Below are 23,110 nucleotides of genomic sequence, written 5' to 3'. Positions count from 1 at the left end.
CTGCTGTGATAGTTTCAAACTTCTCAGCGGCCAATCTCCACATACAAAAGTCTCAGATTGGTTCTTGTAAAGAGTTTATGTGTTTGGTTATTCTGTAGTTTCCTAGAGATGGACACCTATATAATGTTGAATACTGAATCATCACGCAGCACCACAGAGCCATATCTCATCAAATGAGTGTGAGCTAAATTAACACCAGAATATCTTCACACGAACCACATGACCATCATATCAGGAGAGGAAGTATGAATTAGTACGGAAAGTTAGATATTGAAAAAGAGACATACATCAGGGAGATACCTACATAATCTACAGAAATGACATACCATCTGCCCTTGCTTTGCGCTTTTCTTGATCTCCAATATAAGTTTTTTCTCTTGAGTTTGTAAACCCTGCCTCTCTCTCTCTAATTCCCGGATTGATTTATCAAGCATTCTCTTATTCTCCCGCATAAGCTCTGAGAAACAGGGAGCAGAAGAAAGAAAGACTGCTCTAAGACATGAGAAATATATAAAGCACATAAATATATTAGATCACATTTGGGATTGGTTCCCTAAGACAAGCACAGGGTACCAAATTCTTAGAGACATGAAACAAACTTTCAAATGCATGCCCTTGACAACCATCATCAATGGTGAATGCCTTTGAAGAAACTAATCAACCTTCAATGCTCCAGCTCTCATCTTTCTTGCCCGATGAAATTACTCACCGATCATTTACTTATTTAAACTGATTTTGCCCGATGAAATACATTTGTTGCTTCACAAATGCACAATAACTCATATTCTTAGAAACGTCCCCATCCCTAATCCACAAAGGGAAGAATTATGCTTATTGAGATTCACAGTTTCAAACCCCAACTCTACAAATTCTTGAACCGTAATGCTTCTAACATCGTCCGTGCAAAAACAGGTAACTTGAAACAAACAAAACGAAACCCAAAACACATCTTTCTACGCAAATTGGTTTCAACCATCTGCATAAATCCCTGACATGGAGCCCATACATTACCAATCCATCCACATTCATTTCAATCAACAACAACGCTTGTTAAAATTCAAGAACACCAAAATATCCGCAACCCATTAGGAACTCTAGCAAACCAACACTGAGCTACGAACCTGCGGTAGTTTTCTTCTTCCCGAAAAGGAAACTCATCGCGGAACCGATTGATGCAAACAGCCAGAAACCTTTCCTCTTGATATACGTCGCAATGCAAAAGAACAAATATAACAACAGCGCCCTTCTGTATATGTTACGATTATGTCAAAAAATCAGCTGATAATATGAAGTTTCGAACGCACGATCATGCAGAAGCGCTAAAATTTTCTTGGAATATTGAATTTTTTATTTTAAATTCCATTAAATTTTTTATTTCACTATATATTTATACGTGTATAATATTATTTAAAAAATTACATCTACCCTCTAAAATTACACATCGTTTAACAAAAATTCCTTGTGACGGCCTAACGCAAGGATATTTGTTAGATGGTACATAAGGATTTATAATTTTCAAATAATAAGAATGTATTTATAATTATGACAAATTTTTAGAGAAGTCGTAATTTAAAGTTACAAATATACAATTAATTACACTTAAACTCCCTCTAAAAATGTAAAATTACTCTTTTCTCCAAATAAATTTAAAATTATACTTACACCTCCTCCAAAAATTCTTTCCGTACACATGACATCATTTCATTAAGGTTTGAACGAAAAATGTCGATGCTAACAAAAAAAAAAATTTACATAGATTTTTTTATTTTTCGCCTCATTTAATATTTTCATGTATGTTTTTATTATACTTATAAAGGGATAAATATAATATAAGTATGTAAAGTAAGGTTAATGTTATTACATTTTTTCCATTATAAGTACAAAACTATTATAAAGATTGTTAAATAAATTTATGTAGTTTTTTTTGCTAATGTCTACATTATGCGTTCAAATCCTAACGAAAGAGGTTAGGTATAAATAATGAATTTTTGAATAGGATATAAATGCAAATGAAGCTTTTTTTTTGAGAAAAAAATATAATTTCAGATTTTTTCAGGGAGTCTAATGTAATTAACCCAAAAATATAATAAAATTTGAGGGGACAATATTTTTTTGATAGAGACGGGACAATACTGTGCGTATGGAATTCAATGCGGAGACAACGTGATGTGGGCTGGACTTGTAAATTCAAATTTTCCATGGGCTTATGGCATTGTGGATTGGGCCTTAATTTGATAAAGCCCAATGTGAATCATATTGATAAAGTGAACCCACTCAATAAAATTGGATCTTTTGACTAAAGAGGCACCAATGAATAAATAAACATGTTATATCGATGTTCTGTATGAATTAATCACATAGTAAATATATTTAAAATCAAATAAAATAAAGTGATTTTAACAAACATTTTAAGGGTTTGTCCAGAATAGGTTTTCGAACAGTTGGGTGACGACGTATGCAAAAGGCGTGGATCCTTCAGATTTAGGAATTAGATATTAGTACTAGAAATAACCTGTCGTTTTGATTGAAAATTCTGACATGAAATATTTTGAATATTCCTGAAAATCTCATGGCAAGCGAATAATAGTTTTAATTGGTTTATAATTTAATGAAAGTGATAGATTACATAATAAGTGTAATAACAGTTGTCATACAATTATTTAAATTTGGTCAAAACTCATTGACACAAGAATTAAATGGCCCAGATTACTTGCATAATCCAAATGATCTGTTGAACGACCACCTTATTTAAAATTTTAGATTATTAAAAAAATATAATATAATATTTAATATTTCTAACATGTCCCAACGTACGAAGTCCAGTGCGTAAAATTCTATTACATAAATGGATGGTGCCAAAATACAAACTCACAACCTTTTATTTGGTCAAATTTTCATGCCCTATGAGAAATCGTCTAAAACTTATAAAAAGAAAATACTATTTAATATCTCTAACAGTTGGGTAGGATGAAAAAGAATATAACTTAGAAATATAGCTACTTTTTGTGGGTGCAAAAGTTATATTGCATGTGCACTATGATTTCCATAAATTTCAAATTTTCCATACATCAAATTATCAAATTTTAATGTCCTTTGGAGTGAGTAAGTATGTGTTTAGATTGGGGTTTCTCTATGTAGATGATCACATCACATATCCCACCTCAATCATCTCTGCCCATCTGTCTTTGCACTTGATTTTGCTCACTTTTCTTGGCAATAATTGTGGGTTTGATCTTGTGGGGTTTTTACTTGTTCCTTTTCTTTTGTCAAAAGATATTCAAAAGGGAGCTAAGGGGAAATATCCTTTGGCCCAATGCAAGATTGCTTTTCTTTTTCACTCTCTCTCTCTCACTCTCTCTAAATAAATTGATTACAATTATATAATAATTATAACAATTAACAATTAATATATGTTAATATTAATAGTAAATGTGTATAATTAATTAATAACTACTATTATAATAGACTAATACACTCATATTTGTTGGACTCGAATCTATGATCTCTTGGTATGGTGCTTTGATTTCACTAGCTAAGCTACACCTCATTAACCGATTGCATGTTGTTTTTTAAGTTGATAATAATGTCATACTTTTGTAGTTTGGGGGTCAATCGGTGCTCCATTGCGCGATCTATTGTCCGCTTTGAATTCGTATAAGTCTTACAGTTTTGACCTGAAAAGGCACATTGCTAGGAAAAGAGACCTTGGAATTTATAAACTGCTTAAACTCTTCATTTACAAGTAATGTGAAATACTTGTCTACATAACATAGAGTAGGTGTTAACGGAGGATTTTTCAAGTGTTTTTTATTTCTCTTAGCTTCTTTTGCTGCGTTAGGATGTGGTGAAGGGAGTGCTATTCTATTTGAGATGGTAATCATGATTAAGGTTATTTTAAAGGGTTTAATTACACTCTGGCCCCTCGTTAAAGGGTTAATTACACTCTGGCCACATGACTAAAGTTTCAGTCTATTAGTAATAAGTATTCTAATCTAATATTCCAAGCACTGTTCCAAAATAATGAAAAAGAACCTTAGACAGACATCCTTTTGAATATATTAAGTTATAAACATGGCAAATTCATCCCTTTCCAAAAAAACATCACAAATAGAATTAGGGGCGTAATAGTAATTTTATAAATTTATTATTTAATTATTTGCTTAGTTTATAAATTATTGGTAACGAGACTTTCAACACTTTCGTTTGAATTAACAAATGAAGCAATTTATCTTTTAAAGGACAGCCCAATAAATTGAATGCAAGATTTTCACAAGAGTCGTTGAATTCGAATTTAGGTGGCAGTGTAAAAATAATGAATGTGCGTGAAAATAAAAAATTAAAAAAAAAATTGAACAGATTGAGCATTTTGGTAAAGGTTTAAGTCTAATTTCCATACATTAAAAGGGGAAAATGTGTTTATGCTATTTTAGAGAGAGAGAGAGATTAGGCAAAGCCAATCTAATTTTTTAAACATAGCATATTTAATTTCAATCCCTAAACAATTATTATTTACACTTTTAGTCCTAAATTTATACTTTTTTTTAATGATTTTTGTCATGTTCGTTGACTGACTGTTAAATTAGAAGGAAATGAAATTTTTCCGAGCATCCTTCCTAACTTCACATGTACGACACATGATCTTTTCAGTTTGATTTAACGATTAATTGACGAAAATAAATAAAATATTAAAAGAAACAAATACATGTTTAGGAATCAAAATATACTGTTTAAAGACCAAAAGTGTAATTCGCCCTTGCTAATATGTAAAACTCAATTTTCATATTGCATCCTCCCCTTGTATTTTTTAAAAATACCTAAAAACTCCTTGTGTTTTAAAAATAAGCGAAAAATTCTCCCTAATTTCTAAAATTCTACGTGAAACCCCACTTTTATTAGAAACTAACGGAAGGTGGGGCGTGAAGCCTCTACAGGTGGGCGTGATTTTTATTTAAAATTACTATGGTCAAATATACTTGTTTTAATCTTGTTTTCCATGATTTTTTTTGCATTTACATTCCTCTAAAAACTAAATAATTTTATTCTTAAATATATTTACTAGAATTTTGCTATTTCTTAAATAAAAAAATTAATTTATTAAAATCATAAAAAAAAAGGCGACGACGACACGGGGTTGCCCAGATCTACTCTAACGACTGTCGCGTCGCGGTCACCCATATTTCCCTGGGCGACCGCCGTGTTGCGGTCACCCAGGTGCGCACGGGGGTTGGGGAGAGGGGAGGGGTTAATGTTATTATTTTTTATCTTTTATAAATAATATTTTATATTTTATATTTTATAATTATAAATATAATATATATCAAAATTGATTAAATCTTGACCTTTGATAATTTAAAATTTAATGGTTAAAATAGATTGATTAAATCCTACGGCTATTATGAAATAAAAAAATGGCAAAATTACAAAATTAGTCCTGTAAGTATAGGGGGGTGGCAAAATTAATCCTGCAACTACTGAACTGGCAATTTTAGTCCTATATGTTTTCATTTAGTGGCAATTTTGGTCCTTCCGGCCAAAATTACCCAAAAATTAGCCGGAAAAATTGGGGCTTAGGATTTCGGTTGCCAACTGGTCTCTACTTAAACACGTGACATCTTACATGGCTGCTGACTGGTAATTCTGGTCGGAAGGACCAAAATTGCTACTAAATTAAAACATATAGGACTAAAATTGCCACTAAAATAAAACATTAAGGAGAAGTCGTGGATGTAACGTTGACGAAAACTGATCGGAGGGATGTGTGCGCCATGGGGAGCGAACACAAAGGTGTTGGTCCGCTAACCAGATAATCGCTAGTGACGGAGATATGACGGAAAAATCAATGGTGGGCGCGGAGAAAAAGTGACGAAAATAAAAATGAAGAGAACCGACCGAATAGTTGATGAAAATGGATGGGCTTGGGTGCAATCAACTCGCCGGAGGATGGGGAGTTGATTGGTGGTGGTCTTGAATAGTGGGTAGGTCGGACGACGGTGAATCGAGAAGAGAAAGAAAATAAATCTAGGTTTTAGGATAAGACTATAATCAACAATTGGGGACATATTTGAACTCTGATTGAAACACATGCTATAGGGTTGGAATCAGCGTAGGATGGCGAGTTTAGTGGTGGTACGCATGGCCGGAGACGCGCCGGAAAAAAAATTCCGGCGACCGGCTTGGTGGTGGTGGGTGATGGTTAATCTTTTTTTTATCACGTCAGCATCCACGTAGGATGCTACCTGTGTAGTAATGTCCATTTGTCGCCGAAACCCTAATCCCCAATTTTATTTGTCAATTTTCGATCACTTTTGACCAGAAGGACCAAAATTGCTACAAATTTTAAACATAAAGGACTAAAATTGCCAGTCTCATAGCTAGGGGACCAATTTTGCCACCCCCCCTAATATACAGGACTAATTTTGCAATTTTGCCTAAAAAAATCCAACGGTCGTGAAAATAAAAAATAATATATAATAGGTTAGGACATAATGGTGCTTTGAAAAAAAAAATTAACGTCGTTTAGCTTCATTTAACAGTGAGGGGCAAGTGTGCTATATTTAAAAAAATCGAGAGATTTTTGCCTATTTCAAAAATATAGGGGAATTTTTAGTTGCATTTTGAAAACATAAGGGGTAATGCGCAATTTGGCCCCTTTTTTATGGTCTTTTATTTATTTATACATGTGTGGCACTTTGATCACAAATGTGCTTTCTACCACAACTTTCTTGTGGACAAAATCATATAAAGTCTTTTGCTCCTCTCTAAAAATGTCACACTTTGATCTTTTAACTTCTCTTTTGTGTCCGTTTAGCTTTGTGATTGAGTAAGTCAGATATATATTTTGAATACAAATATAATTTTAGCATCATTTAAACCCTTTTTTTTTTTTAATAAGTACATTTGAAATTAAGTTCAATTAAAACAATATTTAATAAAAGTTTCTATTTCTAGCTTTTAATTCTATTGGAACTATTTTTTATCTGATTACCCATTATGTTTGATTAAATAAATTTTGACATCCTCATTAACCTTAAGGATTAAAATTAATTGTGCAACCGTTGGACTAAACTTACTCAGAACCTCAAGTACAATGTCAACACTTAAAAATTTATATTGCATCCCATAAGTTGAAAATTTTCTCGATTTTAAACCTCACGTGCATTTTTCCTTCCAATAATTGACGAAGCTGTTAGTAATCTCACGTGCATTTTGTACATTTTTCGTGAATTATCAAATGAAAAAAGCATGAGAGGACTAATTGAAAAAAATACTCAACTTACAAAATGCAATATGAAAAAATTATAATAAATAGGATAAAATTAAAAAAAAAATCCTACTATATGGGACCAAAATACAATTTTCCCTAATAGGCACATTAAGATCCAAGCCCACATTGCAACATCAAAAGGGCAAAATCACATCATTTCTTCTTCAATCCAAAGAAGAAAAAGTTCATTCATGTCATCATTACAAATTTCATTTTCTTCTTTTCAATCTTTTTCTAAAATTTTCGTCTCCATTTGTACACATTTTCACAACGCTTGAAAATAACATTTAGTTAAGTTAAATTTTCTACAGCAGAATCACTTACAATGTCCACATATAATCATGAGAATTCTTATATTAGCAAGAGTGGAGGTTGGGGTACTTGAATTCTTCATGATGATGATAACAACACCATATATTATCATTGAAGTAATAACATCAATTTATCCAAGAACTGCAGCTTTCTGCTAACTAATTGAGGTTGCATGATTCCCACATTTCAAGAACAACAATGTTCTTGCTAAATAGTACTCCTACTTGCTAAAACTTGAGACAAGAAGGCTGAGTAATGACTCAAAATCTTTAAATTAGATGATCAGCCGACCAGCAAAGCCCTGATTGATTTTCAGGCTTGTGGTTCCATACACAGGCAGTTCTTCATACGTTCTGGTCCCGACCCTGCCAATGTTTTCAAGCTCAAAGAGGTCAGAGCTTGTGCAACTCATGTCATCCACATCAAGCTCCTTGTGACAGTAATCTCTGAGATCATGTTCTCTTAGATTCTTCCCCTCGTAGAGCCTGTGCCCCAGATTTTCAATGTTTTTCTTGATAAACTTGCTGCCTATTGTTGGCACAGATGCAACAATTGAATGTTCCTCATTGTATGGCTGGCAGTCTTGATCAAGAATGATGCTGACAGACCTCTTAGGTTTTTTGCTTAAGCAAGATCTTGAGCATGTTGTTGGATTCTTCACTGATCTTGGTTTCCTCATCGAGCTCCATTCTTCCAGGCCCTGAACCTGATGATTCTTGTTCAAGTTTCTTGGACTGAATATGGAATTCAAGAAGTTGGCGATTTTAGCCCCCGGTGAAATGGGCTCTTTCACCTTCTTCAGGTCTCCGCAAACGTTCTTCCATGCCCTGGATTTTGTCCCCGTGAACCTTCCTTGGCATTTTTGCCTGTCAACCTGTGAAGGCCTCTCCCTCACGGGGATTTCAGAATTACGTTGAGACGATGAGAAGATGCTTTTGCAGGATTCTGTCTGATCAGAAGATGACGAGAAGATGCTGGAATCTGTTGATGAGGCTGAGTTTGACGAAAAGTGGCTGGTGCAGTAGTTTTCCATCCAGTTCTCTACCATGATTGCTCGTCGTAGGCTTTCAATATCTTCTTGGACTCTTGCAGCATTGTTTCTTCTTTGGAGAACAAAGTCTTCCATTTCTTGTTGCTCTGTAGCGTCATCGATGGAATGGTAAATGGCATCGAGGAGAGACGAAGAAAATGATGGCCCTTTACGCCGTGCATTGTATGTGTCCTGCATATCTGTTGGAAGCTCTTAGACTCGGGACACTTAACTTATGAATCCCAAACTAGAAAGAATCATGTTAATGGTCATGAAGTATAATATACCACCACTGTGTGTTATGTGTGTGGGGTTGGGATTTGGGAAGGGGGAGAGTGAATCAAGGCTTTAATGTGAAAGGGTCTTTATTGCATAAATCCCTACATGTAGAGTATGCAATATGAAATATAATGCCAACTTCAACTGTTGGTGAAGAGACCAACTTCGTTTTTTCTGTTCTTGCTTTCTTAGTGCACACAGGACTTGACTTTTATGCTTTAGAATGAGGAAACCACTGGCTTCAAAGATACTATAATATCTGAGTATCAAACAGAATTCAATTCAGATGTCTCTCTATGGATTGGCAATACGTTCAATATAGACAGGGAACCGAGTTAAGCAAGGCACGGTACAAGCATCAACAAGCAGCATCATGGGAGGGAATGTAGTCATGTCTTTTCTGCGAGGTAAACATTCCTCCAAACAGGGCAGGGCATTAAGCTTGAAATGAAAGGCAAGAGAGAACTATATTGGGATTATCCATTTCGACAAACCTGGGAAATTTTATCCACCCAGTTGGGTAGTTTATAAGTAGGTTAATGAGCTCTTAGATGTATTTATTGCTATATCATAGAATAAAGGTTAACATCATGGATAATACAATGATCAACAAATGATGAGCCAACAAAACCAATTTTTATTAGGTCCACGTCTATATATGAAAAACGGTTTTGCTGCATTACAGTGGAACAAAGGAGCATATCGCTTTCTTTTCCCGTTTCTGCCTGAATTACTCAGGTGTGTAGCCGAAACTAACCTCCATTGGCACAAATAACATTCATGGAGAAATATTGGTAATGAACCAACACAGACAGTTGGACTTCATTACTGCAGTTGGAGGTTTGAATCTTTGTTCCCTTTACCAGTTATCTCCACTTCTCAATGTAAATGGAAGCCCCTCAACTGGTCTCTGTGGAATTCAGCCTCAAAACATCAACAAGCTGGTAGAGGTCCCCTCTACGCTGTCTCTGAAATGGAAGATACTTTCTGCAATGCAAAAGATAACATGGATTTAGTAAATGAAAATTGGGGTTGTCAACATGTATAAGTTACCAAATTTACACCATGGAAAATCATTGGAATTTCTGCCAGGAGAAAGGGAGATGTTGCAGGCTACCATGGCGATAGTAAATAAAAGTTGATGTTTTATCCAATAATTTGATGAAACATGGCAAATTCCCACCAAGTTTTACTCAATTGAGAGCATCGTAAGCAATTTCAGAGGAAAAAAGCAGGTAAAAGCTAGAAATGCTTTGGCCTAGTACTGCAACAAGGTCTTCAGCATGTGTGCTTCCCACACCTCCAAGCAAACGCCTTTAGACAAACAGGAAAAATCAGTAGGAACAAGAGAAGAAAGAACTTCGCTTTTCTTCGTTCACCAAAAAACATACACACAAACAAGGTTACGCATTCACTAGAATTTAACTGTTGGATCTCAAAATATCAATTAAAATATACAAAAACGATGAACAGCAAGTAAAACTGCCAACACAAAAATATTTTGATGGGGAAATACAGGGATATGCATTCATATATGCATATATGTAAAGACAAAGAGTAACTCAAAGCTTTTCATATGCATATCCATCTGTCATGTACCTTCTTTGCTCAAGGAGTGAGTAATCAATCTCTGCTATGACTGTTGCCTCATCATGTTCTGTGGTTGCAAGTACTTCACCAAACTGCCAGATTCAGTACCTTTATTTAATCATCAGTTGATAGAAACCGCAACGAGCAAATCGAAGGAATATTCCAAAACCGCAACCGCAACGAGCAAATCGAAGCATCAACATCTATTGATTACTTGAATGTTGATGCTTCCATATTTCAAAACCATGAAAAATACCATAAATCTTCACGCTAAATTAACTGCTTACTCACAGGCCCAACAAGAGTAGAATGCTCCCAGGCCACATAACTAGAACCAGAGTCTCTAGCAGGTGAACAAGTTGCCACATATAGCTGTGAGATGAACAGCAGCATCAGTTAAGTCCACACGCATACATTGGCTCGTAAAGTTACCAGCGAACATGCAGATGTTTTTATGATGCAAATGACCAAATTCGTTCACAAGGATAACTTTAACACGGAATCTCTATACTCATCCATTTCTTGAGGCTTAAATAAACTACCTCCACTCAGAATTGAATCCTTGGTCAATCGACCAATCTATGTAACTAATTGTATCAATGCAATAATTCAAGTTTTTAAAGCTAAAACCCAATTCTCCTCTTTAGATCCTTACACATAAATTCCTTTTCATATTCCAAGCAAACAATCTAATTTGCTTTTTCATACATAAATAAAGGACAAAGTGACATAACATTTGTTGAGAAGTATGGAAGTAGAAAACATTGTACAGGCTATATTTCAATTCACATCTTAAAGACAGGGCAGGATTTTAGCTAAAAAAGAATAGCTCAGAAGGGCATAAGCCATTTTAAGAAGGAAAACAGGAATGAGACAGTACCTGACAATCTGCTGCCCTGTACAATAAGACGCAAACATGAACTTTTAGTAGGAATAATTTATGTAATGTAGAATAGAAAAGAATCTACAATAGTTAAACAGAAAGATGCACAAACAGTTTGATCAGCCAAAATGTGCAGGAAAAGCCAATTCATCTTATGGAAGAAGCAGCAACCAACTGTCCAGGTTGTCAAACCAATATAGAGCCTTTCAACACAGTAGGCTTACCATACCACGGCAAGAATTAGCATTGGATCAACATTCTTCCATTAGGTGAACACTTAATATATTCATATTATAGGCTATCAGCCTAATAAATAGTATTTTTTGTGAAATTACATAAAATTCATCAATTTATGCAGCCTTAAGCAAAACTAGACCATTTAAACATTCATCCATCCCAACAAACCAGTGAGACGTAGCAGTTCCAATTTTTCAACACCAAGGAGATTGCTATGACGAATTTGGTTCGGTTTGAGGGAATAAAACTTGAACAGGATGTGCGCAGAAACAGATATGGAATAATATTCTTGCTCATAAATTCACACGACTGACAGAGATATAGCAAAATCAAAACTCGAATTGGTAACAGTTCTATTATAAATTTTACAGTTTGAAATATTTAAAAAGTTTCTAGCAAAATTCGAAGTGCCTAGGCAGGGCCTTTCATTGCAACAACTTAGGCTAAAGATCTTAGTCAAACATAGGTTGATCAATTTACCTTGCCCTCTGCAATAGCTCCCAGTGAAGGGGACCAGTAGTCATGTTAAAAGCCCCAGGATAACAAAGCAAGTGAGCACCTAAAAGTTAAACAAAAATAGCCCTGTTAGGAACATGAAGTTCATGTGAATAAAAATAACCGACTACACGAAGAAGTGCGTATATGAAATTACTACACAAAGATTCTTCCATGGAGTTCATTGAGACCGGAAAGAAGAAAGTGGTCAGAAAGAGAACATACATGCATTCTTCAAAAAACTGAATGTACAATCATGGTGCGAGCCGAAGCCTGAAAGCTTGAGTTATGTCAAGCATAGTGTGTAGTGGGTAATGAAAGGAATCCCTGTTTTATATCACTTGTATTTTTGTTGATTACTAATATTTTAGTGTTTCTGTTTCACGTATTCACATTCAGTTCAATTTGACCAACTTATAGGGATAAGAAAAATATTTTGCAAGAGAATTAACTATTATGCATAGAATTAATATGGAACTTACATGGGACTGTATTACCTGAATGGGTGAATCAAGATCCCTAAGTGGAAACAGTATTTGTTGCTACTTCAAACAACCTGTTGATATAGAAAGTACTAGGAAGTTCATTGCTCTCTTGCTCTACCTGGTTTTGTACCTTACAAACACTCCTATTATGCCGATTTTCCACTTTTATCCTCCAAACTTCAATAATCTTAATTGCTATCCAAGTAATATAATAGTTTAGTATCAATCGACACAATTAGATGAAATTACTATCACAATCACATGGAAGGTGAAACCACAATCCTAGCCACTGCAGAATATCATCCTGTAAAGACCATACTTGCAAAAAATCAAGTAATCTCCCATACTGATTTATTACTTCTCTCCAATTCTCATCCCAAATAGGTAGTGGTTCCTGTTCCATAATGGTCGAGGATTCCTGGGCTAAGGATCTCAAATATTTTAGACACATAAGATCAACCTGAAGAAATATATTCCAGCTGAATGTATAACTTTTCCTGTTACTGTTATAATGAAAACCATGTTGATACTCAGGAATAATTAGTCAAATTAAGAGTTTATTGAATCACCTGACAAACTTAAACAATATGGAAAACAGAATGTATCAACCACTGAGAATAAGATGAACAAGAACCATACCTCTGGCTGCATATATAGCAGCTAGCTCTTGGAATCGGATGTCATAGCATATACCTATACCAATACGCCCAACATCTACATACAAGAGGCTGGTGGTTATTTTCATCAGACGCGAGAAGCTGGAATTGGCAGTAGTTAAGCCTCAGGGATGCAAAAGCATATTTGATAATTGTCAAACTCAGGCAGTCAAATTGACAAATTGTTAAAAGCTTTAGCGATGAACATAAAAGTTCCTGTGGACTTTGTCCATCGTATAAATAGTTATCCGCACAGTAGGAAGAAGATAAAATTAGAGAAGGCAGCCAAACATTCTATGATAAAGATAATACTATCCCATCGAATTAAATGTTTGACTTGGCACGAGATGTGGAACAACTCAAAGCATTTCGTCACACAGCCAAGCATGTTGTAACTTCATGAATAGCTTCTGAAGTAACTTAAATGAAATCAGGAGCAGAAAGTAAATTTATCAATAAAATTTATCGCAGATGCAACATTTTATTGAAAACAACCAATCTTACAACAAACTGGTTGTGGAGGTGCAAAATGAAGAACCATCCAGTATGAGACTAAAGGAATCTGAGGTTCGATTTAAAAATCAGTAAAAAATGAGATTCCAGAACTTGAAATTGAAGTCCAAAAAATTTGACAATGCCTTTAGAGCATTATGTATAATTCTTCATAACAAATATATCTCAATCAAATAGCATTAGCATGTTATTCTTGATGCAAGAATAAATACATAATTCAACACTATGACTTCCCATATGCTAATGAAGATCATTGGTTATCATATTAAAAGAAAGCACATAATACCTGTGTCCACGATGGTCGGGCTCTCCCCTGCTGTGAGAGTTTTCGATTCTTGAAAGGTCATTCGGCCAGGTATATCAATGTCAAAGAGATGAATCTGTAAACAAGAAAAACAACTCCAATCACCAATGTCCAATGTCCAGAAAAACCTCTACATTCAGTATATCACTAACAGCTTTTGAACTCAATTACATTTTTTCTTTACAAAGAAAAAAGCATATATACCTTTCTGTGCTTTGCCTTAAGTTTTCCATCTGTGCCAAAGACACAACAGGAGTTATACAACTTATTACCACTCCATTCCGGTATGGACCCACCAACTATTGTGATCTTTAGACTGCGAGAAAGTTCAGACAACATTGCAGTTGAAGGAGATGCATCACCACCAGCATCAATATCCTCTGCATATACTGGAAAACTATCATTTGAATATGGACTATTCCATATTTCCTGACACCAAAGCGGAGGGATGTCATCTCAAATTTAGTATTTCACACCGAAACTTGTAAGAAAACAATAAACTAGAGACTCAATTGAGTATTTACAAGCCCATAATTACTTGTAGAAAATGGAAATAGTCCCTGAAAGTTGGTTATCAGAAAGGTCATCTTTTGAAGAAACACAGCTAGATATAAAATGGAATACAAAAAGATACTTTTCATACTATTGGAATAGTCCCTGAAAGTTGGTTATCAGAAAGGTTATCTTTTGAAGTAACACAGCTTGATAGAAAATGGAATACAAAAAGATGTTGGAATAGTCCCTGAAAGTTGGTTATCAGAAAGGTCATCTTTTGAAGAAACACAGCTAGGTAGAAAATGGAATACAACAAGATACTTTTTCATACAAATGGAATTTTGAAATACCATAAGCAATAGCATCACAAAAGTATGATAATTACTCAAGAGTGGACGGTGAAATTAACATAAACCCTACTTACAGGAAGAAGAATCAGCTGTGCACCATTCCCTGCAGCCGCCTCAATTACTTGGCGGGCATGAGCAATGTTTTGTTCCTTATTACCTGTTACAGATAGCTGGCAGAGTGCGATTTTGAACTGAAAGAAGATGCAGAAATGATCATAATGCCGTAATGGTGAAGAAACAAATGCGGAGGTTTAACCTCCATTTCATATACACTTGGACATGTATTATAAAGTCTTCCCAACCAATTTTTTTCAGATATCAATGCAAATGATCTTCTATTCTCTATTAGCATAGAGTGACGAATGCAATCGGCAATTCAGCTCAGATAAGCTCTCAGAACATACTTGTTACCCACTAGTTACAACATAACACCATGAACACTCTGCCATTACATGGAATTAGCCCCATTATATCCCATGCATGAAAACTACCGTCTGCCAACAGGTGGTAAACACGAGAATCCCAAACGATAACAACCAGCATTTACGCGGTTAAAAACATTGCAGAAACATCAAACACACTAGTTTAAATGATAAACACATGCACACAAAGGTGTAAACAAAGAAATAACGTCAAGAGAATTTGCCTTGCTGATAGGAGGGGTAGGCGGGGGAATAGCAGGAGGAACTCTAGCTTCTTCGGGCTTGAGTTCAAACCCCATCGTCGCAGATGAAATTGAACGGATCGACGTCGCCGCGGAACTGCAGCCAACAATTCGTCTGTAGTCGGAAACGCGGCGAGTGTCCAGATTTCTGAAGGAAAAAGAGGGGCGGAGGGGGATCTGGGGAGAGAAGGAGGAAGTTGAGGAATGGAGAGTGTGAAGTTGGATTGAGGGAGAGGAGAGCATTTCAACGGCGGCGGTGGCATTCATTCTCAGGAGGAATCTACTGTGCCTGCGCATCTTATAGAGCTTCACGTGTTATAAATTTTAGATGCTCTCTCTCTCTCTCTCTCTCTCTCTCTCTCTCTCATGACTGTGTATTTTGTAATTACTTTTAATTAAAGCATGATAATACATATATATGGACGAGTAGCTACTACTTTAATTGATTAAGACCACATATTAATTCATTTACGAAACTTGAACACTATTTTATCACACCTCACTCAAATTCAAAATTAGAAACCATATTCATTTGGAGAAAAACATATCATCATCTTTATTTATATATATATATAGTGTAAAAAGGAGAAAGATAACTTTTTAGGCTCGAAGAGTTAGTCAAGAATTATTATGCTGGTCGTCCTTTTCTTTATTACAATAGAGATTTCAACTACATTTCTCTCGTTATAAAAAAAATAGGTTTTTTTTGTTGATTAAGAAGCTAAGAATTGAATTAGTTAATCATGATTAAGAAGTTTAATTTGATGTTTCGGATTTATTTCGTCGTCCTCTTTCATACATTATTCTTCATTCCTGACGAGGGTACTTGATTTATGTCTATTGCTTTCGTTATTATATCACCACTTCCATTATACATATAATTTTGAGAAAATTTATAATTTTGGTCCCAAAATATAGAATGGTTTGTAATATTGATACTAAAATATAAGATGGTTTGCAGAGCAGGTTGCCACAACTCATTCAGCCGGTAACTAATGGCTACATGCCTTTTTGTGAATTTTCTCTAACAGAATATTTGCAATTATTTTTCGGTATTTCCGTAATTTCATTATAAATCTAATGTGTCACGTGTGACCGTTTTCACAAGAGTGGCTGGGGGGGGGGGGGGGGGGGGGGGGGGGGGAAGAGAGAGAGACTATTGCATTTTGGTAGTACAATCTTTTTTTTTATCCCCAATCACTCACGTGAAGGCGTCTGATCTAATGATCACGTGCAACAAACGTAGTCTTACGGTTAGATTCTAATGGACGTATCAAAATTGTAAATATTTAGTTACTATGGTACATTTTTAAGCTATTTTTAAGTTATGATACTAATACTGTAAGGGACCTAATTATAGTACAAAAAATGCAATTTTCTCCAATTTTAAACTACAGTCAAACAATGTATTTTTAAAAATAAAAAAATAAAAAAGAAAGGAGTAAGGTTTTATGTATTTAATTGCAATAATGTCTTTGTGATAATATATATATTTATATATAATATAATTAGAATATATTTTTATTATTATAGCAGCACTTGATAAAATTACCATAATAAATTGTTGTGATTTGAATGAAATTGTAATGAGAAAATTATTTTTGCATTTTTGTAATGAGGAAGTTATTTTTGCAGTTTACTTAATTACACATTAAGTTAGTTTTTCCAATTAACAAATAATTAACAGTCGCAGCATAGTAAATTTATTAAATTAAAACGACATTTATTTATATTTAATAATTATTTTTCTTAAGACTTGAGTTTCTATTATATTTTTAAAATAAGTAAAAATCATTTTTGTTGTATTTTTTTGGGAACTAAATGAAAAAAGAAAACGTTTCCTTTTTGTTTTTTGTTTTTTCTTTTTTCTATTCAAGTATACTATTTTTTTTCATTTTCTGCCCTGTTATAAATATATCATTTATGTGAAGAGTTTAATACTCCATTAAAATATCAATCACTAATTAAATAAAACTACACACATAAATCAGATAATAATACAAGCATACAGAAAATATACTTCTTCCTATACATTTACTGAAACTTAAATAAAATTCTTAACAGCAAAAAGTGGCCAATGCATTCTCTTCAAATTACAATTTATACCCCAAAAGATTCCATATTTATATAATATATTGAAATGAAAATACCCATAATATGACACAATTTATATGTAATCAAATTCAAATACAGGGAACAAGAAACACAAGGCTCTCTCAAGTGCCCACAAGCAGTGACCTTTCTTCATGTATGCATCAATACACAGATGCTGGCTGCAGCTCATCACAAGCACAAGCACAAGCTCTTAGGTGTAGCAGCAGCAGAACCTCCTCAATCATCAAAGTAAAGCATCTGTACTCATCTTTTGTTCAATCCAATCACAAGTACTGTTTATGTATCCTTGCTCTATTCTCTTCCCACCATACTCTTGCATGCATCTCCCCGAACTTCTCGCGGCTGAAATTCCGATTCAACTTCAGGTTTTAGTACACTTCTTATTGAGACAAACGTGGTAACTGTTTTACATTACAGATTAATTTCCTCCAACTGTTCAGTCTGAGGGAGGAGTTTGTGAGGTAAGTGTTGCGGTATAAGTTCTCAAAATCGAATGGTTGTTTTAGAACGTATCTAATGTCAAAGTTTGCAGTATAGTAATGCATTTTCGATATAAGTGACTATGATTGAAAGATAAGCTGGTGTGTTGAAACTGACCTGAATCTGACGCGTCTGAGTTCTCGTCTACCGTCTGCCAGAGCCCTGATGGTAATGTACACACCGGGTTCATCCTGCTCGACCCATTCGGTTTCCAAATCACTGGCATTGCTGATGGATATATCTCCAGCGTCTCTGGAGGAGCTAGTCCTCATGGAGGCATCCATAGATGACGTTTCTGTTTTAGCACCGCTAGTGCTAGAGAGTTTTGGAGTCGAGGCAACACCACAAGAGTCATAGTTGGACCGGGAATGCATTGATTGATGGTCAAATGAATCTGATGAGGAGTACTCCATTCCAGTTCCAGTTGGTCGACATAGAGTACGAGGTAGTCGCTCTCGACCCAGAGGTGGTGTCACGGGGCTGTCCTCTATGGATTCCATCTTTGAACTGTTATCATCTTCAGATCTTGGAGCTGAAGGAACAGGGAAAGCTTGGCGATCTAGCCTCTGCACATTGTACAGTTCCATCACCTTTTCACAGTTTTCGCTCCACCACCTTTGAGCTTGCCATTTGTTGAACATGTCCCGACTAATGATATTAGAGCAATATTAATCAGAATGCTTAACTCATCAGGTTGAGAATAGTTAACGTATGAGAATCGAGAAGTAATGAGATCCAAAATCATCTGTAAGGAAAGATCCCAAGACACTGCAAAGAAAATAATATGATCCAAGTAACCAAGGAAAAACCTCATCCAGTGACTTGTCTAATTGACAACATTTCTATCAGTGCAGCACACTAAAGGAAGATGGTTACATGTTCGTTTTCTTTCTTTCTTTCTTTTTCGTTTTTTTAGTGAACGGTAAGGCAAAAAGTTCTACAACAAATGCTTTTTGTTTTATAACAATAGGAAGCGAAACACTGATGACAAAGTTTTAGTGCTATAAGTTGAATGTCAAAGCCTAAATGCGTAAATCCAGCTAATCAAAGCATGAAGCATCATGTTTAATTATATTTCATGGAACTGTTGTATATTATGCCAAGCCACAAAGTTGGACCTACACAAGGTTGTTCACAAGTGTTGCATAGTACAAGGAGACTGAAATCAAAGATCCGACTCCATCTTATGCAATAACTCGTTCACGTTTGACTTTGCTTAGAGGGCATCCAATTCTCCAAAATAATAGTGCACAAAATATGCCAGCAAGGCAAACAACAAAATGATTAAATCTTCTCACGGGAATGGATAATGAGTCACAGTTCCATCCAAAAGATGGAGATATGTGGACACCAAATCGAAAACTAAATTATGAGAAGGAATCCTGTTCAAACGCATGTGGTAATAATATAAAGCAGGGACAGCAAATTGAGTCCATTCTCATATTTACTGTTCTTCCTGTTTTAACTTTCTCTTCTACCAGTAACTTTTTATCATATGTTATCAGAAACTTCATGATGGATCATTATGAACTGCCAACGGCGGCACGATAAGTGGTACATCAACATACATTCAACAGACTGAAAGAAAAACATCTTATCAAGAACTTACCATATCCTCATCTTCTTAAAAATTCACCTAGAAAAGAAGTTTTTGCCGTCGCTCCAGTGTAGGAGCAGTAGCGTATGTCCGTCCCTTCTCTACACTTAGATGGCTCACAAAAACATTGACCAAAAACAGTTCACAAGATGACAAATCAAAGTATAGGCGTGATGGAGATTGAAAAAGAAAGCAACGGCATCTCCCGACAAGGCAGCAACAATCAGTAAAAGTTTTTCCAACACTATGAAAACAGGCCCACCAAAGCGTTTTATGAGTTTTGTCCATCTGGACTTTTACAAAGAGGTCGTAAATTCTCTTTCCTCATGGCCTTTCCATGATGATGGGAATTATTACTGTCAGGTAAATGTGCTGAATTTTCCATTTAAACAGGGTCTACCAAATGTGAAAGATTCAGTTTGTTTGCCTACAGCCCCTAAATTTACTTCAAATTGCATCACTATTGGTGCATAACTCTACTTTCAAAGACAGTGTCAGTTTTGTAATGACAGTAAAGTAGCCTTTTTCAAGCATGGACTTTGCAGACATTCATCAATCCAATATTTCTTTGTTGTTGAATATATACCATGAAGAAGCCACACATATGCTGACAACCTTTAATGACATCCCATTTGTCTGAGATGATATATATATATATATATATATATATAGAATTATGAAGTAAAAAATGACAAGATACACTATCTCTCCATGAATTTTTTTTAAGTTACTTTTTGTGGAAGTAAACAGATAAGCTTCCTCGGAATACTTCTGATTCTGAAATTACTAAATTTATAAAACTTACTAATCCTTGAAACTACTGTGTGAAGAGTGATTTCAATCATCCATAGCAGCATTTAAAATCCTACAATGAGACGTGTCCCACAAAAAATTAAAATCAAATACACAATGAGGTGAAAAGCTCTACCTATTGGAGAAATAGAAGTGAGAAGGAAGTAACAAGGTGTTCCTTTAAATCATCATCAAGACATTTTAATGACAAATACTAAATTGTCTTGATGAATCAAGATTGATTTTAGGGGAAAAGAAAAAAAAACTTTATAGGAATCAAATTCATCCTACACTCAATGTTTTATGCAGTGGCATATGAATCATGGTCACGTACCCCTTATTTTTTTAAGAAGTGAAGTACGTATTAACCATATAACTAACTACTGTATCCAACTACTGTTGTGGAACATCTGAAGGCCCTCTGTTGGCCATAAAGCACTCTAAGCCAATTGATCCTCCATCAGTATAATTAGAACCACAGAACAAAATTAGTCAACCCCTAAGTACTAATCATGATTGCCAATTATGCTAAATCGTAGACTCCCACTAACAATTTAATAATCCATCTGATTTATATGCATCTATTTTGGTTCAACTTTGAGTTTTAGACGCAAAAAGAAAAGGGTCAGTTGATATCTATATAATACACTAAAAATTATGATTGAAACTTAATGTCATCGTTTAATTAATCTAAGTGATGAAAAGATATCTAATATTCAACCCATTACATTATAAGTGTTATTATACTATGACGATGACCGACCAATTTTCTTAACATGACGAGTTTGAAGCACTTGTGGAGGAATTCGACTGGAACCGACTACATTCTACTTTCACTTAGAATATCAGAGATGGCTTGAGAAACTAAAATCTCATTTGCAAAGTATTTAAAAAATGATGAATGTGGAACAATCTGTAATTATTTCTATTTTGTCAAAAGAAACAAACTGAAGAAATGGGATTCCCAGTTTAAATATTGTATTTCTTGTCTTGGCCTAGCTCTCTAAGTTAACAAATCAAGCAAAGTGACCCTCACATTTATGGACTACTCTACAAAATTCAAGAAATGACGATCAAACAAAACAAAGTTCACACACAAACACAATTAATCTTTTCAAGTAATCAAAACCCCACCAAAAGAATGGTTGAAATTACCAAAACAGTACCTGAATCTAATCCGCTTAAGATCATTGCCCCCACGCGGCAAGGACACAAAGGTAATTAACACGCCAGGCTCGACCTGAGCCACCCACTCCTTTGGCTCGCTCTCTTCCACGAACACAACCGGGTCGACCCGCCGTCCACTCGCCGACGCCGGCGTACCTTCCCCGCTGGAAATCCCCTTCAGCCTCGCCTCCAGCTCCCTCCTCCCCGCTGTCGAGCTCGAGTTTGAGCTTGAGCTCCCTGTCCGCCGGTAAGACCAACGGAATTTGTCTAAAGCCAACGCGGCGTCGGACTCGCCAGCGTCGTAGCTCCCGCTCCTCCGCTGCTGAGCAGCCGGCTGGTTCGCGCACGGCGCGCAGTGGCGGTACGCACCCGACGCCTTCAATGCCATATCCTTGATCTAGGAAAATTCTCAAACAACATTTTCAGAATGAATGATAACAACACTCCACCCAAAAAAAAACAAAGAAAAGTTAATGGAAATCGAGGATCCGATGATTGAATAACCTGAGAGGAGAGCGTTTTAATGGCTTGTTTTGTAGGAGTGCCATTGGAGTTGAATTTTTCTGGAGGCAGATGATCGATCGACGATGAGTCCTCGCTCGGTTGCTTCGAACGTGCTATGCATGTAAGCATTTTCGTTTCCACAAGTGTATATATATACACACAGAGAGAGATGTGCGTATATCTCTACAAATGAATCGCAAAAAACACCCTGCAACATCAAAACCAGGAAAAACCCAGATCAATTTATGCATAAACAGGCAATTACAACTCATAAATTCTGTACAAATTCAAAGAACAAATAAGATGGGACCTCAGAATCAAATGGAAAAGGAGAGTTTTAGACTCAAGGGAAGAGGGTTATGAGCTGAGCAGGGTGGCGATCAGGCAATTTTAATGCCCCCCCTTAAATTGCGCCATCAGAGAGATTCCTGTTCATATTAATTATACACTTCACAGGCATGAGTGGAACAATGTCTTACAAGTATGAGTACTTGCTTTCTCTCTTTTCTTCAATTATCTCCCAACAGAAAATTTACGGGTGTAAACAGAGAACCGAGCTTTCGGAGTTGACGGGAAGGATCTATAGAGGGACTGAAGAAGACGAAGAAGAAGAGTGGAAAATGGAGTACTTGGTGAAGAAGGAAGTTGACAGACTTAGTCTGGTTGCTTTGAGGAGGGTGAACTTCAACTTGAAATTTGGTTGCTTTGGGCCTCTGCCCTTTGCTTTTTAGCCCTTCTTTTCTTTTTAATCTTTTACTTTGCCAAACTTCTTTTTTTAATTTTTAGTTCCAAAGTTAGGATTATTGTTTTTGCACAAAAATATCTTTTTATCTCTTTTTATATTTTTAAGGATTAATTACACTCAAACTCTTTCCATAAATATAAAATTATTTTTCCT

General features: G+C 35.4%; 4 protein-coding genes across 6 annotated transcripts in view; all 4 read right to left on the bottom strand.

The window, feature by feature from the left end:
- LOC105161906 (vacuolar protein sorting-associated protein 2 homolog 1) overlaps positions 1–1,263 on the bottom strand; it is a 4,049-nt gene extending 2,786 nt beyond the window's left edge. The window contains exons 1-2 of the mRNA XM_011079762.2: positions 1,122–1,263; positions 327–457 (exon numbers count right to left, since the gene is read on the bottom strand). Of these exons, the coding sequence (XP_011078064.1) occupies positions 327–457; positions 1,122–1,158 (168 nt within the window). The 5' untranslated portion in view covers positions 1,159–1,263. The remainder of the gene's footprint in view (positions 1–326; positions 458–1,121) is intronic.
- Positions 7,851–8,804, bottom strand: LOC105162003 (protein BIG GRAIN 1-like B). The gene has a single exon (XM_011079903.1). The coding sequence runs from the start codon at positions 8,802–8,804 to the stop codon at positions 7,851–7,853; it is 954 nt and encodes a 317-aa protein (XP_011078205.1).
- On the bottom strand, positions 9,503–15,928 carry LOC105161905 (omega-amidase, chloroplastic). Of its 2 annotated transcripts, XM_011079761.2 has the most exons (10): positions 15,540–15,928; positions 14,968–15,084; positions 14,253–14,477; positions 14,031–14,124; positions 13,215–13,289; positions 12,076–12,154; positions 11,356–11,371; positions 10,767–10,847; positions 10,485–10,567; positions 9,503–9,872 (listed from the first exon to the last, which is right to left on the bottom strand). In XM_011079761.2, exons 1-10 carry the CDS (start codon positions 15,852–15,854, stop codon positions 9,785–9,787), a joined length of 1,173 nt encoding a protein of 390 aa, XP_011078063.1. In that variant the 5' UTR covers positions 15,855–15,928; the 3' UTR covers positions 9,503–9,784. The 2 variants fall into 2 exon arrangements, with proteins under 2 accessions (XP_011078063.1, XP_020549726.1); XM_020694067.1 differs by lacking the exon at positions 11,356–11,371.
- Positions 17,598–22,938, bottom strand: LOC105161904 (protein Brevis radix-like 4). Of its 2 annotated transcripts, none has more exons than XM_011079758.2 (5): positions 22,523–22,938; positions 22,213–22,420; positions 21,708–22,105; positions 18,270–18,800; positions 17,598–18,014 (listed from the first exon to the last, which is right to left on the bottom strand). In XM_011079758.2, the coding sequence occupies exons 2-5, from the start codon at positions 22,339–22,341 to the stop codon at positions 17,936–17,938; spliced, it is 1,137 nt and encodes a 378-aa protein (XP_011078060.1). In that variant the 5' UTR covers positions 22,342–22,420; positions 22,523–22,938; the 3' UTR covers positions 17,598–17,935. The 2 variants fall into 2 exon arrangements, with proteins under 2 accessions (XP_011078060.1, XP_011078062.1); XM_011079760.2 differs by having other exon boundaries at positions 22,692–22,938.

This window comes from Sesamum indicum, linkage group LG5 (assembly GCF_000512975.1).
Source record: "Sesamum indicum cultivar Zhongzhi No. 13 linkage group LG5, S_indicum_v1.0, whole genome shotgun sequence".
NCBI lineage: Eukaryota > Viridiplantae > Streptophyta > Magnoliopsida > Lamiales > Pedaliaceae > Sesamum > Sesamum indicum.
Note: the sequence above shows the minus strand (reverse complement) of the source record. Positions and strands in the feature narration are given on the sequence as shown.

Bases quoted from the DNA above. Each gene is read 5' to 3' on its own strand.
- LOC105161904 (XM_011079758.2), bottom strand. From the start codon at position 22,341: ATGCTTACATGCATAGCACGTTCGAAGCAACCGAGCGAGGACTCATCG. The intron at 22,106-22,212 runs GTTATTCAATCA...GAATTTTCCTAG, and splicing joins TTAAAACGCTCTCCTCTCAG to ATCAAGGATATGGCATTGAA. The intron at 18,015-18,269 runs GTCAGTTTCAAC...TCGGAATTTCAG, and splicing joins CTCAGACGCGTCAGATTCAG to CCGCGAGAAGTTCGGGGAGA.
- LOC105161905 (XM_011079761.2), bottom strand. From the start codon at position 15,854: ATGCGCAGGCACAGTAGATTCCTCCTGAGAATGAATGCCACCGCCGCC. The intron at 14,478-14,967 runs GTAAGTAGGGTT...CTTTGGTGTCAG, and splicing joins CACAGCTGATTCTTCTTCCT to GAAATATGGAATAGTCCATA. The intron at 12,155-13,214 runs GTATGGTTCTTG...TTTAACTTTTAG, and splicing joins TGCTATATATGCAGCCAGAG to GTGCTCACTTGCTTTGTTAT.
- LOC105162003 (XM_011079903.1), bottom strand. From the start codon at position 8,804: ATGCAGGACACATACAATGCACGGCGTAAAGGGCCATCATTTTCTTCG.